This window comes from Saccostrea cucullata, unplaced genomic scaffold (assembly GCF_032062105.1).
Source record: "Saccostrea cucullata isolate Sc308-1 unplaced genomic scaffold, CSIRO_AGI_Scuc_v1 ctg836, whole genome shotgun sequence".
Classification (NCBI taxonomy): Eukaryota; Metazoa; Mollusca; class Bivalvia; order Ostreida; family Ostreidae; genus Saccostrea; species Saccostrea cuccullata.
Genome location: NW_026924030.1, coordinates 136,300 through 151,015, shown reverse-complemented (window position 1 = coordinate 151,015; position 14,716 = coordinate 136,300). Strand labels below are relative to the sequence as shown.

Sequence of the window (14,716 nt, the reverse complement as noted above, 5' to 3'; positions counted from 1 at the left end):
GCCCTATGTTGACCAAACTTACATGGATGATACATCTTAGGATGCATACTACCAGCCTTGCTTCGGATGCTGAATCTGACCTACATTTTCTGGTTGAGTGAACAGGTTAAAGTTTTTGGTGATGGTTTCATTTTGAAGATACTTTGAGCCCTATAATGACCAAACTTGCATGGATGGTACATCTTAGGATGTATTCTACTAAACTTGCTTCGGATGCTGAATCTGACCTACATTTTCTGGTTGAGTGAACAGATTAAAGTTTTTTATTGCAGGTTTCATTTCCAAGTTACTATGAGACATATAATGACCAAACTTACATGGATGATACATCTTAGGATGCATACTACCAGCCTTGCTTCGGATGCTGAATCTGACCTACATTTTCCAAAGGTGAACAGGTTAAAGTTTTTGGTGAAGGTTTCATTTCGAAGATACGTTGAGCCCCATAATGACCAAACTTGCATGGATGGTACATCTTAGGATGTAATCTACTAGACTTGCTTCGGATGCTGAATCTGACCTACATTTTCCGGTTGAGTGAACAGGTTAAAGTTTTTGGTGCAGGTTTCATTTCCAAGTTACTATGAGACATATAATGACCAAACTTGCATGGATGGTACATCTTAGGATGCATATTCCAAGACCTGCTTCAGATGCTGAATCTGACCTACATTTTCCGGTTGAGTGAACAGGTTAAAATTTTGGGTGCAGGTTTCATTTCCAAGGTACAGTACTATGAACCCTATAACGATTAAATTGCATGGATGGTACATCTTAGGATGCAAACTACCAGCCTTGCTTCGGATGCTGAATCTGACCTACATTTTCTGGACGAGTAAACAGGTTAAAGTTTATGGTGCAGGATTCATATCCAAGTAACTTGGAGCCCTATAATGACCAAACTTGCATGGATGGTACATCTAAGGGTGCATTCTACTAGGCTGGCTTCGGATGCTGAATCTGACCTACATTTTCTGGATTAGTGGAAAGGTTAATTTTTTTATACAGGTTTCATTTGCAAGTAACTTTAAGCCCTATGTTGACCAAACTTGCATGGATGATACATCTTAGGATACACACTAATGGACTTGCTTCAGATGCTGAATTCGACATACTGATACATTTTCCAGATAATAGACCTCGTAAAAGTTATGGGCGCAAGTATATCACCAAGAAACTATAAGGCTTATATAAACCAGTTGCACAAATGATGCATCAAGGGATGAAAACTCTCAATCTTGCTTCAGATGCTGGATTTTAATTACATTTTCATGATGAAGAACTAGTTTTTAATTTTTATATAGGTCTATTCCAAAGTATCAAATTTGCATAAATTTTGCATTTTTGGATGTACACTTTTTGTTGGTTAATTGTGTGACTTAATTTGCCTTACTTAAAGACAACACACGTTGAGGTGAGCTCTGTAATCTCTGATTACCTATGTTTTCAAATCATAACACCCGTGGGTAGGGCAGGGCCACAGTGCATTGGTCGATCAAAGTTTTATATAGGAATATAAAAAGTGTGTCCACTTTCGTGACCCTGTGTTTGTGTTAAAAGGTATCATAACTTTGCTCTTTGCACTTGCTGAAATTTGGTTAACTGTAGGAAGTTGTTTTGATGTCTTAATTTTGCTTTGTTAGCAGAAGAGGGGGTGTATGCTGACCCGGGAGGATCCCAACAGCAGGCAAGGAGAGAAGAGGAGGTAAGATTCTCACTGTACATCTTGCAGCCTTTTGCGATCTTGACCTTGCCAAATGATGTTGACCGTATTAGCATGTAACCTCTTGACTTGCAATTGACAGGATGCGCTGAAAGAAAGAGAGCCCAGCCCAGCCCACCAGAGGATCCAATGCCGCAACCAGGCAGCCTAACAGAGAAGCATTTTAAATTCATTTCTTTCCTTCTTTCTCTCCTCTGCCTTCTCAGCACTTCCCTAATCTAACAGTTCTAACCATCCCCTACCCCTTAACCTTGATTTTGTTGTAATTTCCTTGAATTTGTGTGCTTTGTTTCATTGTTTTGAATTTTTACTAATCTCGTCTCAGTTGTATATTTTCAGGCACTCGGACGTGGTACAACGCAGAAGCACCCAGCCAGCTGCCCACCCATCCACCCAGCAGCAGAGCCCAGCCCAGCCCTTCGCAGCCCAGCCTAGACAGCCCATCCAACCAGAGGATCCAATGCCGCTACCAGGCAGCCTAACAGAGAAGCATTTTGAATTTATTTCTTTCCTTCTTTCTCTCCTCTGTCTTCTCAGCACTTCCCTAATCTAACAGAACTAACCATCCGCTACCCCTTAACATTGATTTTGTTGTAATTTCCTTGAATTTGTGTGCTTTGTTTCATTGTTTTGAATTTTTACTAATCTCGTCTCAGTTGTATACTTTCAGGCACTTGGACGTGGTACAACGCGGGAGCACCCAGCCAGCAGTAGAGCCCAGCTCAGCCCTTCACAGCCCAGCCTAGCCAGCCCTATGCAGCCCAGCCAGCCCAGCCCACCAGAGGATCCAATGCCGCAACCAGGCAGCCTAACAGAGAAGCATTTTGAATTTATTTCTTTCCTTCTTTCTCTCCTCTGTCTTCTCAGCACTTCCCTAATCTAACAGTACTAACCATCCCCTACCCCTTAACCTTGATTTTGTTGTAATTTCCTTGAATTTGTGTGCTTTGTTTCATTGTTTTGAATTTTTACTAATCTCTTCTCAGTTGTATATTTTCAGGCACTCGGACGTGGTACAACGCAGGAGCACCCAGCCAGCCGCCAGCCAACCAGCCAGCCAGCCACAGATGAAGAGGAAGGAGCCCATTGCCCAGCTTTGATCCCAAAAGCAGTCAAGCAGAGAAGAGGAGGTAAGATTCACAGTGTATATCTTGCAGCCTTTTGTGACCTTGACCTTGCCAAATGATCTTGACCGTATCAGCATTTGACCTCTTGACTTGCAATTGACAGGATGCGCAGCAAGCAGCAGAGTCCAGCCCAGCCCTTCGCAGCCCAGCCCCGGATCCAGCGCAGCCCACACCAGCCAGCCCATCTCACCAGAGATCCAGTGCCGCGACCAGGCAGCCTAACAGAGAAGCATTTTGAATTTATTTCTTTCCTTCTGTCTCTTCTCTATCTTCTTAGCACTTTCCTATTCTAACAGAACTAACCATCCCCTACCCCTTAACATTGATTTTGTTGTAATTTCCTTGAATTTGTGTGCTTTTGTTTCATTGTTTTGAATTTTTACTAATCTCGTCTCAGTTGTATATTTTCAGGCACTCGGACGTGGTACAACGCAGGAGCACCCAGCCAGCCGCCAGCCAACCAGCCAGCCAGCCACAGATGAAGAGGAAGGAGCCCATTGCCCAGCTTTGATCCCAAAAGCAGTCAAGCAGAGAAGAGGAGGTAAGATTCACAGTGTATATCTTGCAGCCTTTTGTGACCTTGACCTTGCCAAATGATGTTGACCGTATCAATATTTGACCTCTTGACTTGCAATTGACAGGGTGCGCAGCAAGCAGCAGAGCCCAGCCCAGCCCTTCGCAGCCCAGCCCTGGATCCAGCGCAGCCCACTCCAGCCAGCCCATCTCACCAGGAGATCCAGTGCCGCGACCAGGCAGCCTAACAGAGAAGCATTTTGAATTTATTTCTTTCCTTCTGTCTCTTCTCTATCTTCTTAGCACTTTCCTATTCTAACACAACTAACCATCCCCTACCCCTTAACATTGATTTTGTTGTAATTTCCTTGAATTTGTGTGCTTTGTTTCATTGTTTTGAATTTTTACTAATCTCGTCTCAGTTGTATATTTTCAGGCACTCGGACGTGGTACAACGCAGGAGCACCCAGCCAGCCGCCAGCCAACCAGCCAGCCAGCCACAGATGAAGAGGAAGGAGCCCATTGCCCAGCTTTGATCCCAAAAGCAGTCAAGCAGAGAAGAGGAGGTAAGATTCACTGTGTATATCTTGCAGCCTTTTATGATCTTGACCTTGCCAAATGATGTTGACCGTATCAGCATTTGACCTCTTGACTTGCAATTGACAGGATGCGCAGCAAGCAGCAGAGCCCAGCCCAGCCCAGCCCAGCCCATCCAGCGCAGCCCACACCAGCCAGCCCATCCCCCCATATGGATCCAATGCCGCGACCAGGCAGCCTAACAGAGAAGCATTTTGAATTTATTTCTTTCCTTCTGTCTCTTCTCTATCTTCTTAGCACTTTCCTATTCTAACAGAACTAACCATCCCCTACCCCTTAACATTGATTTTGTTGTAATTTCCTTGAATTTGTGTGCTTTGTTTCATTGTTTTGAATTTTTACTAATCTCGTCTCAGTTGTATATTTTCAGGCACTCGGACGTGGTACAACGCAGGAGCACCCAGCCAGCCACCAGCCAGCCAGCCAGCCAGCCAGCCAGCCACAGATGAAGAGGAAGGAGCCCATTGCCCAGCTTTGATCCCAACAGCAGTCAAGCAGAGAAGAGGAGGTAAGATTCACAGTTTATATCTTGCAGCCTTTTGTGATCTTGACCTTGCCAAATGATGTTGACCGTATCAGCATTTGACCTCTTGACTTGCAATTGAAGGGATGCGCAGCAAGCAGCAGAGCCCAGCCCAGCCCTTCGCAGCCAAGCCCAGGATCCAGCGCAGCCCACACCAGCCAGCCAATCCCCCAGAGATCCAGTGCCGATACCAGGCAGCCTAACAGAGAAGCATTTTGAATTTATTTCTTTCCTTCTGTCTCTTCTCTATCTTCTTAGCACTTTCCTATTCTAACAGAACTAACCATCCCCTACCCCTTAACATTGATTTTGTTGTAATTTCCTTGAATTTGTGTGCTTTGTTTCATTGTTTTGAATTTTTACTAATCTCGTCTCAGTTGTATATTTTCAGGCACTCGGACGTGGTACAACGCAGGAGCACCCAGCCAGCCAGCCACAGATGAAGAGGAAGGAGCCCATTGCCCAGCTTTGATCCCAAAAGCAGTCAAGCAGAGAAGAGGAGGTAAGATTCACAGTTTATATCTTGCAGCCTTCTGTGATCTTGACCTTGCCAAATGATGTTGACCGTATCAGCATTTGACCTCTTGACTTGCAATTGAAGGGATGCGCAGCAAGCAGCAGAGCCCAGCCCAGCCCTTCGCAGCCAAGCCCAGGATCCAGCGCAGCCCACACCAGCCAGCCAATCCCCCAGAGGATCCAGTGCCGATACCAGGCAGCCTAACAGAGAAGCATTTTGAATTTATTTCTTTCCTTCTGTCTCTTCTCTATCTTCTTAGCACTTTCCTATTCTAACAGAACTAACCATCCCCTACCCCTTAACATTGATTTTGTTGTAATTTCCTTGAATTTGTGTGCTTTGTTTCATTGTTTTGAATTTTTACTAATCTCGTCTCAGTTGTATATTTTCAGGCACTCGGACGTGGTACAACGCAGGAGCACCCAGCCAGCCACCAGCCAACCAGCCAGCCAGCCAGCAGATGAAGAGGAAGGAGCCCATTGCCCAGCTTTGATCCCAACAGCAGTCAAGCAGAGAAGAGGAGGTAAGATTCACAGTTTATATCTTGCAGCCTTTTGTGATCTTGACCTTGCCAAATGATGTTGACCGTATCAGCATTTGACCTCTTGACTTGCAATTGAAGGGATGCGCAGCAAGCAGCAGAGCCCAGCCCAGCCCTTCGCAGCCAAGCCCAGGATCCAGCGCAGCCCACACCAGCCAGCCAATCCCCCCAGAGGATCCAGTGCCGATACCAGGCAGCCTAACAGAGAAGCATTTTGAATTTATTTCTTTCCTTCTGTCTCTTCTCTATCTTCTTAGCACTTTCCTATTCTAACAGAACTAACCATCCCCTACCCCTTAACATTGATTTTGTTGTAATTTCCTTGAATTTGTGTGCTTTGTTTCATTGTTTTGAATTTTTACTAATCTCGTCTCAGTTGTATATTTTCAGGCACTCGGACGTGGTACAACGCAGGAGCACCCAGCCAGCCAGCCAGCCAGCCAGCCAGCCAGCCAGCCACAGATGAAGAGGAAGGAGCCCATTGCCCAGCTTTGATCCCAACAGCAGTCAAGCAGAGAAGAGGAGGTAAGATTCACAGTTTATATCTTGCAGCCTTTTGTGATCTTGACCTTGCCAAATGATGTTGACCGTATCAGCATTTGACCTCTTGACTTGCAATTGAAGGGATGCGCAGCAAGCAGCAGAGCCCAGCCCAGCCCTTCGCAGCCAAGCCCAGGATCCAGCGCAGCCCACACCAGCCAGCCAATCCCCCCAGAGGATCCAGTGCCGATACCAGGCAGCCTAACAGAGAAGCATTTTGAATTTATTTCTTTCCTTCTGTCTCTTCTCTATCTTCTTAGCACTTTCCTATTCTAACAGAACTAACCATCCCCTACCCCTTAACATTGATTTTGTTGTAATTTCCTTGAATTTGTGTGCTTTGTTTCATTGTTTTGAATTTTTACTAATCTCGTCTCAGTTGTATATTTTCAGGCACTCGGACGTGGTACAACGCAGGAGCACCCAGCCAGCCACCAGCCAACCAGCCAGCCAGCCAGCCACAGATGAAGAGGAAGGAGCCCATTGCCCAGCTTTGATCCCAACAGCAGTCAAGCAGAGAAGAGGAGGTAAGATTCACAGTTTATATCTTGCAGCCTTTTGTGATCTTGACCTTGCCAAATGATGTTGACCGTATCAGCATTTGACCTCTTGACTTGCAATTGACAGGGATGCGCAGCAAGCAGCAGAGCCAAGACTATCCATAAGAAGACAATACAACGATCAAGCGCAGCCCACACCAGCCAGCAAATCACCCCAGAGGATCCAGTGCCGATACCAGGCAGCCTAACAGAGAAGCATTTTGAATTTATTTCTTTCCTTCTTTCTCTCCTCTGTCTTCTCAGCACTTCCCTAATCTAACAGAACTAACCATCCCCTACCCCTTAACATTGATTTTGTTGTAATTTCCTTGAATTTGTGTGCTTTGTTTCATTGTTTTGAATTTTTACTAATCTCGTCTCAGTTGTATATTTTCAGGCACTTGGACGTGGTACAACGCAGGAGCACCCAGCCAGCCACCAGCCAACCAGCCAGCCAGCCAGCCAGCCAGCCACAGATGAAGAGGAAGGAGCCCATTGCCCAGCTTTGATCCCAACAGCAGTCAAGCAGAGAAGAGGAGGTAAGATTCACAGTTTATATCTTGCAGCCTTTTGTGATCTTGACCTTGCCAAATGATGTTGACCGTATCAGCATTTGACCTCTTGACTTGCAATTGACAGGGATGCGCAGCAAGCAGCAGAGCCCAGCCCAGCCCTTCGCAGCCCAGCCCAGGATCCAGCGCAGCCCACACCAGCCAGCCCATCCCCCCAGAGGATCCAGTGCCGCGACCAGGCAGCCTAACAGAGAAGCATTTGAATTTATTTCTTTCCTTCAGTCTCTTCTCTATCTTCTTAGCACTTTCCTATTCTAACACAACTAACCATCCCCTACCCCTTAACATTGATTTTGTTGTAATTTCCTTGAATTTGTGTGCTTTTGTTTCATTGTTTTGAATTTTTACTAATCTCGTCTCAGTTGTATATTTTCAGGCACTCGGACGTGGTACAACGCAGGAGCACCCAGCCAGCCACCAGCCAACCAGCCAGCCAGCCACAGATGAAGAGGAAGGAGCCCATTGCCCAGCTTTGATCCCAAAAGCAGTCAAGCAGAGAAGAGGAGGTAAGATTCACAGTTTATATCTTGCAGCCTTTTGTGACCTTGACCTTGCCAAATGATGTTGACCGTATCAATATTTGACCTCTTGACTTGCAATTGACAGGGTGCGCAGCAAGCAGCAGAGCCCAGCCCAGCCCTTCGCAGCCCAGCCCAGGATCCAGCGCAGCCCACACCAGCCAGCCCATCCCACCAGGAGATCCAGTGCCGCGACCAGGCAGCCTAACAGAGAAGCATTTTGAATTTATTTCTTTCCTTCAGTCTCTTCTCTATCTTCTTAGCACTTTCCTATTCTAACACAACTAACCATCCCCTACCCCTTAACATTGATTTTGTTGTAATTTCCTTGAATTTGTGTGCTTTTGTTTCATTGCTTTGAATTTTTACTAATCTCGTCTCAGTTGTATATTTTCAGGCACTCGGACGTGGTACAACGCAGGAGCACCCAGCCAGCCGCCAGCCAACCAGCCAGCCAGCCACAGATGAAGAGGAAGGAGCCCATTGCCCAGCTTTGATCCCAAAAGCAGTCAAGCAGAGAAGAGGAGGTAAGATTCACAGTGTATATCTTGCAGCCTTTTGTGACCTTGACCTTGCCAAATGATGTTGACCGTATCAATATTTGACCTCTTGACTTGCAATTGAAGGGTGCGCAGCAAGCAGCAGAGCCCAGCCCAGCCCTTCGCAGCCCAGCCCTGGATCCAGCGCAGCCCACTCCAGCCAGCCCATCTCACCAGGAGATCCAGTGCCGCGACCAGGCAGCCTAACAGAGAAGCATTTTGAATTTATTTCTTTCCTTCAGTCTCTTCTCTATCTTCTTAGCACTTTCCTATTCTAACACAACTAACCATTCCCTACCCCTTAACTTTGATTTTGTTGTAATTTCCTTGAATTTGTGTGCTTTTGTTTCATTGCTTTGAATTTTTACTAATCTCGTCTCAGTTGTATATTTTCAGGCACTCGGACGTGGTACAACGCAGGAGCACCCAGCCAGCCGCCAGCCAACCAGCCAGCCAGCCACAGATGAAGAGGAAGGAGCCCATTGCCCAGCTTTGATCCCAAAAGCAGTCAAGCAGAGAAGAGGAGGTAAGATTCACAGTGTATATCTTGCAGCCTTTTGTGACCTTGACCTTGCCAAATGATGTTGACCGTATCAATATTTGACCTCTTGACTTGCAATTGACAGGGTGCGCAGCAAGCAGCAGAGCCCAGCCCAGCACTTTGCAGCCCAGCCCTGGATCCAGCGCAGCCCACACCAGCCAGCCCATCTCACCAGGAGATCCAGTGCCGCGACCAGGCAGCCTAACAGAGAAGCATTTTGAATTTATTTCTTTCCTTCAGTCTCTTCTCTATCTTCTTAGCACTTTCCTATTCTAACACAACTAACCATCCCCTACCCCTTAACATTGATTTTGTTGTAATTTCCTTGAATTTGTGTGCTTTTGTTTCATTGCTTTGAATTTTTACTAATCTCGTCTCAGTTGTATATTTTCAGGCACTCGGACGTGGTACAACGCAGGAGCACCCAGCCAGCCGCCAGCCAACCAGCCAGCCAGCCACAGATGAAGAGGAAGGAGCCCATTGCCCAGCTTTGATCCCAAAAGCAGTCAAGCAGAGAAGAGGAGGTAAGATTCACAGTGTATATCTTGCAGCCTTTTGTGACCTTGACCTTGCCAAATGATGTTGACCGTATCAATATTTGACCTCTTGACTTGCAATTGACAGGGTGCGCAGCAAGCAACAGAGCCCAGCCCAGCCCTTCGCAGCCCAGCCCGGATCCAGCGCAGCCCACTCCAGCCAGCCCATCTCACCAGGAGATCCAGTGCCGCGACCAGGCAGCCTAACAGAGAAGCATTTTGAATTTATTTCTTTCCTTCAGTCTCTTCTCTATCTTCTTAGCACTTTCCTATTCTAACAAAACTAACCATTCCCTACCCCTTAACTTTGATTTTGTTGTAATTTCCTTGAATTTGTGTGCTTTTGTTTCATTGCTTTGAATTTTTACTAATCTCGTCTCAGTTGTATATTTTCAGGCACTCGGACGTGGTACAACGCAGGAGCACCCAGCCAGCCGCCAGCCAACCAGCCAGCCAGCCACAGATGAAGAGGAAGGAGCCCATTGCCCAGCTTTGATCCCAAAAGCAGTCAAGCAGAGAAGAGGAGGTAAGATTCACAGTGTATATCTTGCAGCCTTTTGTGACCTTGACCTTGCCAAATGATGTTGACCGTATCAATATTTGACCTCTTGACTTGCAATTGACAGGGTGCGCAGCAAGCAGCAGAGCCCAGCCCAGCCCTTCGCAGCCCAGCCCTGGATCCAGCGCAGCCCACTCCAGCCAGCCCATCTCACCAGGAGATCCAGTGCCGCGACCAGGCAGCCTAACAGAGAAGCATTTTGAATTTATTTCTTTCCTTCAGTCTCTTCTCTATCTTCTTAGCACTTTCCTATTCTAACACAACTAACCATTCCCTACCCCTTAACTTTGATTTTGTTGTAATTTCCTTGAATTTGTGTGCTTTTGTTTCATTGCTTTGAATTTTTACTAATCTCGTCTCAGTTGTATATTTTCAGGCACTCGGACGTGGTACAACGCAGGAGCACCCAGCCAGCCGCCGGCCAGCCAACCAGCCAGCCAGCCACAGATGAAGAGGAAGGAGCCCATTGCCCAGCTTTGATCCCAAAAGCAGTCAAGCAGAGAAGAGGAGGTAAGATTCACAGTGTATATCTTGCAGCCTTTTGTGACCTTGACCTTGCCAAATGATGTTGACCGTATCAATATTTGACCTCTTGACTTGCAATTGACAGGGTGCGCAGCAAGCAGCAGAGCCCAGCCCAGCCCTTCGCAGCCCAGCCCTGGATCCAGCGCAGCCCACTCCAGCCAGCCCATCTCACCAGGAGATCCAGTGCCGCGACCAGGCAGCCTAACAGAGAAGCATTTTGAATTTATTTCTTTCCTTCTCTCTTCTCTATCTTCTTAGCACTTTCCTATTCTAACACAACTAACCATTCCCTACCCCTTAACTTTGATTTTGTTGTAATTTCCTTGAATTTGTGTGCTTTTGTTTCATTGCTTTGAATTTTTACTAATCTCGTCTCAGTTGTATATTTTCAGGCACTCGGACGTGGTACAACGCAGGAGCACCCAGCCAGCCGCCAGCCAACCAGCCAGCCAGCCACAGATGAAGAGGAAGGAGCCCATTGCCCAGCTTTGATCCCAAAAGCAGTCAAGCAGAGAAGAGGAGGTAAGATTCACAGTGTATATCTTACAGCCTTTGTGACCTTGACCTTGCCAAATGATGTTGACCGTATCAATATTTGACCTCTTGACTTGCAATTGACAGGGTGCGCAGCAAGCAGCAGAGCCCAGCCCAGCCCTTCGCAGCCCAGCCCTGGATCCAGCGCAGCCCACTCCAGCCAGCCCATCTCACCAGGAGATCCAGTGCCGCGACCAGGCAGCCTAACAGAGAAGCATTTTGAATTTATTTCTTTCCTTCAGTCTCTTCTCTATCTTCTTAGCACTTTCCTATTCTAACACAACTAACCATTCCCTACCCCTTAACTTTGATTTTGTTGTAATTTCCTTGAATTTGTGTGCTTTTGTTTCATTGCTTTGAATTTTTACTAATCTCGTCTCAGTTGTATATTTTCAGGCACTCGGACGTGGTACAACGCAGGAGCACCCAGCCAGCCGCCAGCCAACCAGCCAGCCAGCCACAGATGAAGAGGAAGGAGCCCATTGCCCAGCTTTGATCCCAAAAGCAGTCAAGCAGAGAAGAGGAGGTAAGATTCACAGTGTATATCTTGCAGCCTTTTGTGACCTTGACCTTGCCAAATGATGTTGACCGTATCATTTTGACCTCTTGACTTGCAATTGACAGGGTGCGCAGCAAGCAGCAGAGCCCAGCCCAGCCCTTCGCAGCCCAGCCCTGGATCCAGCGCAGCCCACTCCAGCCAGCCCATCTCACCAGGAGATCCAGTGCCGCGACCAGGCAGCCTAACAGAGAAGCATTTTGAATTTATTTCTTTCCTTCAGTCTCTTCTCTATCTTCTTAGCACTTTCCTATTCTAACACAACTAACCATTCCCTACCCCTTAACTTTGATTTTGTTGTAATTTCCTTGAATTTGTGTGCTTTTGTTTCATTGCTTTGAATTTTTACTAATCTCTTCTCAGTTGTATATTTTCAGGCACTCGGACGTGGTACAACGCAGGAGCACCCAGCCAGCCGCCAGCCAACCAGCCAGCCAGCCACAGATGAAGAGGAAGGAGCCCCAGCCCCAAAAGCAGTCAAGCAGAGAAGAGGAGGTAAGATTCACAGTGTATATCTTGCAGCCTTTTGTGACCTTGACCTTGCCAAATGATGTTGACCGTATCAATATTTGACCTCTTGACTTGCAATTGACAGGGTGCACAGCAAGCAACAGAGCCCAGCCCAGCCCTTCGCAGCCCAGCCCGGATCCAGCGCAGCCCACTCCAGCCAGCCCATCTCACCAGGAGATCCAGTGCCGCGACCAGGCAGCCTAACAGAGAAGCATTTTGAATTTATTTCTTTCCTTCAGTCTCTTCTCTATCTTCTTAGCACTTTCCTTTTCTAACACAACTAACCATTCCCTACCCCATAACTTTGATTTTGTTGTAATTTCCTTGAATTTGTGTGCTTTTATTTCATTGCTTTGAATTTTTACTAATCTCGTCTCAGTTTGTATATTTTCAGGCACTCGGACGTGGTACAACGCAGGAGCACCCAGCCAGCCGCCAGCCAACCAGCCAGCCAGCCACAGATGAAGAGGAAGGAGCCCATTGCCCAGCTTTGATCCCAAAAGCAGTCAAGCAGAGAAGAGGAGGTAAGATTCACAGTGTATATCTTGCAGCATTTTGTGACCTTGACCTTGCCAAATGATGTTGACCGTATCAATATTTGACCTCTTGACTTGCAATTGACAGGGTGCGCAGCAAGCAGCAGAGCCCAGCCCAGCCCTTCGCAGCCCAGCCCTGGATCCAGCGCAGCCCACTCCAGCCAGCCCATCTCACCAGGAGATCCAGTGCCGCGACCAGGCAGCCTAACAGAGAAGCATTTTGAATTTATTTCTTTCCTTCAGTCTCTTCTCTATCTTCTTAGCACTTTCCTATTCTAACACAACTAACCATTCCCTACCCCTTAACTTTGATTTTGTTGTAATTTCCTTGAATTTGTGTGCTTTTGTTTCATTGCTTTGAATTTTTACTAATCTCGTCTCAGTTGTATATTTTCAGGCACTCGGACGTGGTACAACGCAGGAGCACCCAGCCAGCCGCCAACCAACCAGCCAGCCAGCCCAAGATGAAGAGGAAGGAGCCCATTGCCCAGCTTTGATCCCAAAAGCAGTCAAGCAGAGAAGAGGAGGTAAGATTCACAGTGTATATCTTGCAGCCTTTTGTGACCTTGACCTTGCCAAATGATGTTGACCGTATCAATATTTGACCTCTTGACTTGCAATTGAAAGGGTGCGCAGCAAGCAGCAGAGCCCAGCCCAGCCCTTCGCAGCCCAGCCCTGGATCCAGCGCAGCCCACTCCAGCCAGCCCATCTCACCAGGAGATCCAGTGCCGCGACCAGGCAGCCTAACAGAGAAGCATTTTGAATTTATTTCTTTCCTTCAGTCTCTTCTCTATCTTCTTAGCACTTTCCTATTCTAACACAACTAACCATTCCCTACCCCTTAACTTTGATTTTGTTGTAATTTCCTTGAATTTGTGTGCTTTTGTTTCATTGCTTTGAATTTTTACTAATCTCGTCTCAGTTGTATATTTTCAGGCACTCGGACGTGGTACAACGCAGGAGCACCCAGCCAGCCGCCAGCCAACCAGCCAGCCAGCCACAGATGAAGAGGAAGGAGCCCATTGCCCAGCTTTGATCCCAAAAGCAGTCAAGCAGAGAAGAGGAGGTAAGATTCACAGTGTATATCTTGCAGCCTTTTGTGACCTTGACCTTGCCAAATGATGTTGACCGTATCAATATTTGACCTCTTGACTTGCAATTGACAGGGTGCGCAGCAAGCAGCAGAGCCCAGCCCAGCACTTTGCAGCCCAGCCCGGATCCAGCGCAGCCCACACCAGCCAGCCCAGCCCACCAGGAGATCCAGTGCCGCGACCAGGCAGCCTAACAGAGAAGCATTTTGAATTTATTTCTTTCCTTCAGTCTCTTCTCTATCTTCTTAGCACTTTCCTATTCTAACACAACTAACCATCCCCTACCCCTTAACTTTGATTTTGTTGTAATTTCCTTGAATTTGTGTGCTTTTGTTTCATTGTTTGAATTTTTACTAATCTCGCCTCAGTTGTATATTTTCAGGCACTGGGACGTGGTACAACGCAGGAGCACCCAGCCAGCCGCCAGCCAACCAGCCAGCCACAGATGAAAAGGAAGGAGAACATTGCCCAGCTTTGTCTAGCGGCTTACATTTGCCAAGGTGGTGAGTTATGGGCTGCTTTTGTAACACACTGGATCCCAGTTTTGCATTATAACTTGATCAGAGCAGGTATTGTTTTTCTTTGACCTCCTGATTTTCTGTGTTTTCAGGAACGTCGACCCATTGAGATGTTCAGCAGCATTCTGGGGAACAAGGATCGACTGCGACCACACAGCAGTCAAGAAGGGATGAGGAGGTAAGATTCACACTGTATATCTTGCAGCCTTTCGTGATCTTTACTTTTCCATATGATTTGATCAGCATTTGACCTCTTGACTTTTAATTAACAGGATGTCCAGCTAGCAGCAGAGCCCACCTGAGCCCAGCCCACTGCGTCTCAGCCCAGCCCAGCAGAGGATCCAGTGATCTAACACCTTTAACTAACCACTTTAACAAACTCCCAACAAATAACTCTAACAATCTTCCAACAAATAACTCTAACAAACTTCCAACATATAACTCTAACAAACTTCCAACAAATCATCCTAACAAACTTCCAACAAATCATCGTAACCAACCAATAACATATCATCCTAACAAACTAAAACTACTAACAGTCTGCTTAATGTTGTGTGATGC

At 46.7% G+C, this 14,716-nt stretch overlaps 1 protein-coding gene across 1 annotated transcript; it reads left to right on the top strand.

Moving 5' to 3' along the window:
• The first annotated feature begins 4,030 nt into the window (after positions 1-4,030).
• Positions 4,031-14,264, top strand: LOC134265523 (nascent polypeptide-associated complex subunit alpha, muscle-specific form-like). Its single transcript, XM_062747742.1, has 36 exons — positions 4,031-4,133; positions 4,331-4,468; positions 4,875-4,985; positions 5,085-5,211; positions 5,393-5,523; positions 5,932-6,066; positions 6,166-6,277; positions 6,475-6,608; positions 7,004-7,159; positions 7,260-7,387; positions 7,569-7,698; positions 7,799-7,896; positions 8,108-8,237; positions 8,337-8,434; positions 8,646-8,775; positions 8,876-8,973; positions 9,185-9,314; positions 9,415-9,524; positions 9,723-9,852; positions 9,953-10,079; positions 10,262-10,395; positions 10,496-10,593; positions 10,803-10,932; positions 11,032-11,129; positions 11,341-11,470; positions 11,569-11,666; positions 11,878-11,995; positions 12,096-12,205; positions 12,405-12,534; positions 12,635-12,732; positions 12,944-13,073; positions 13,174-13,271; positions 13,483-13,612; positions 13,713-13,822; positions 14,020-14,140; positions 14,248-14,264. Exons 1-36 carry the CDS (start codon positions 4,031-4,033, stop codon positions 14,262-14,264), a joined length of 4,206 nt encoding a protein of 1,401 aa, XP_062603726.1.
• The last annotated feature ends 452 nt before the right edge of the window (positions 14,265-14,716 follow it).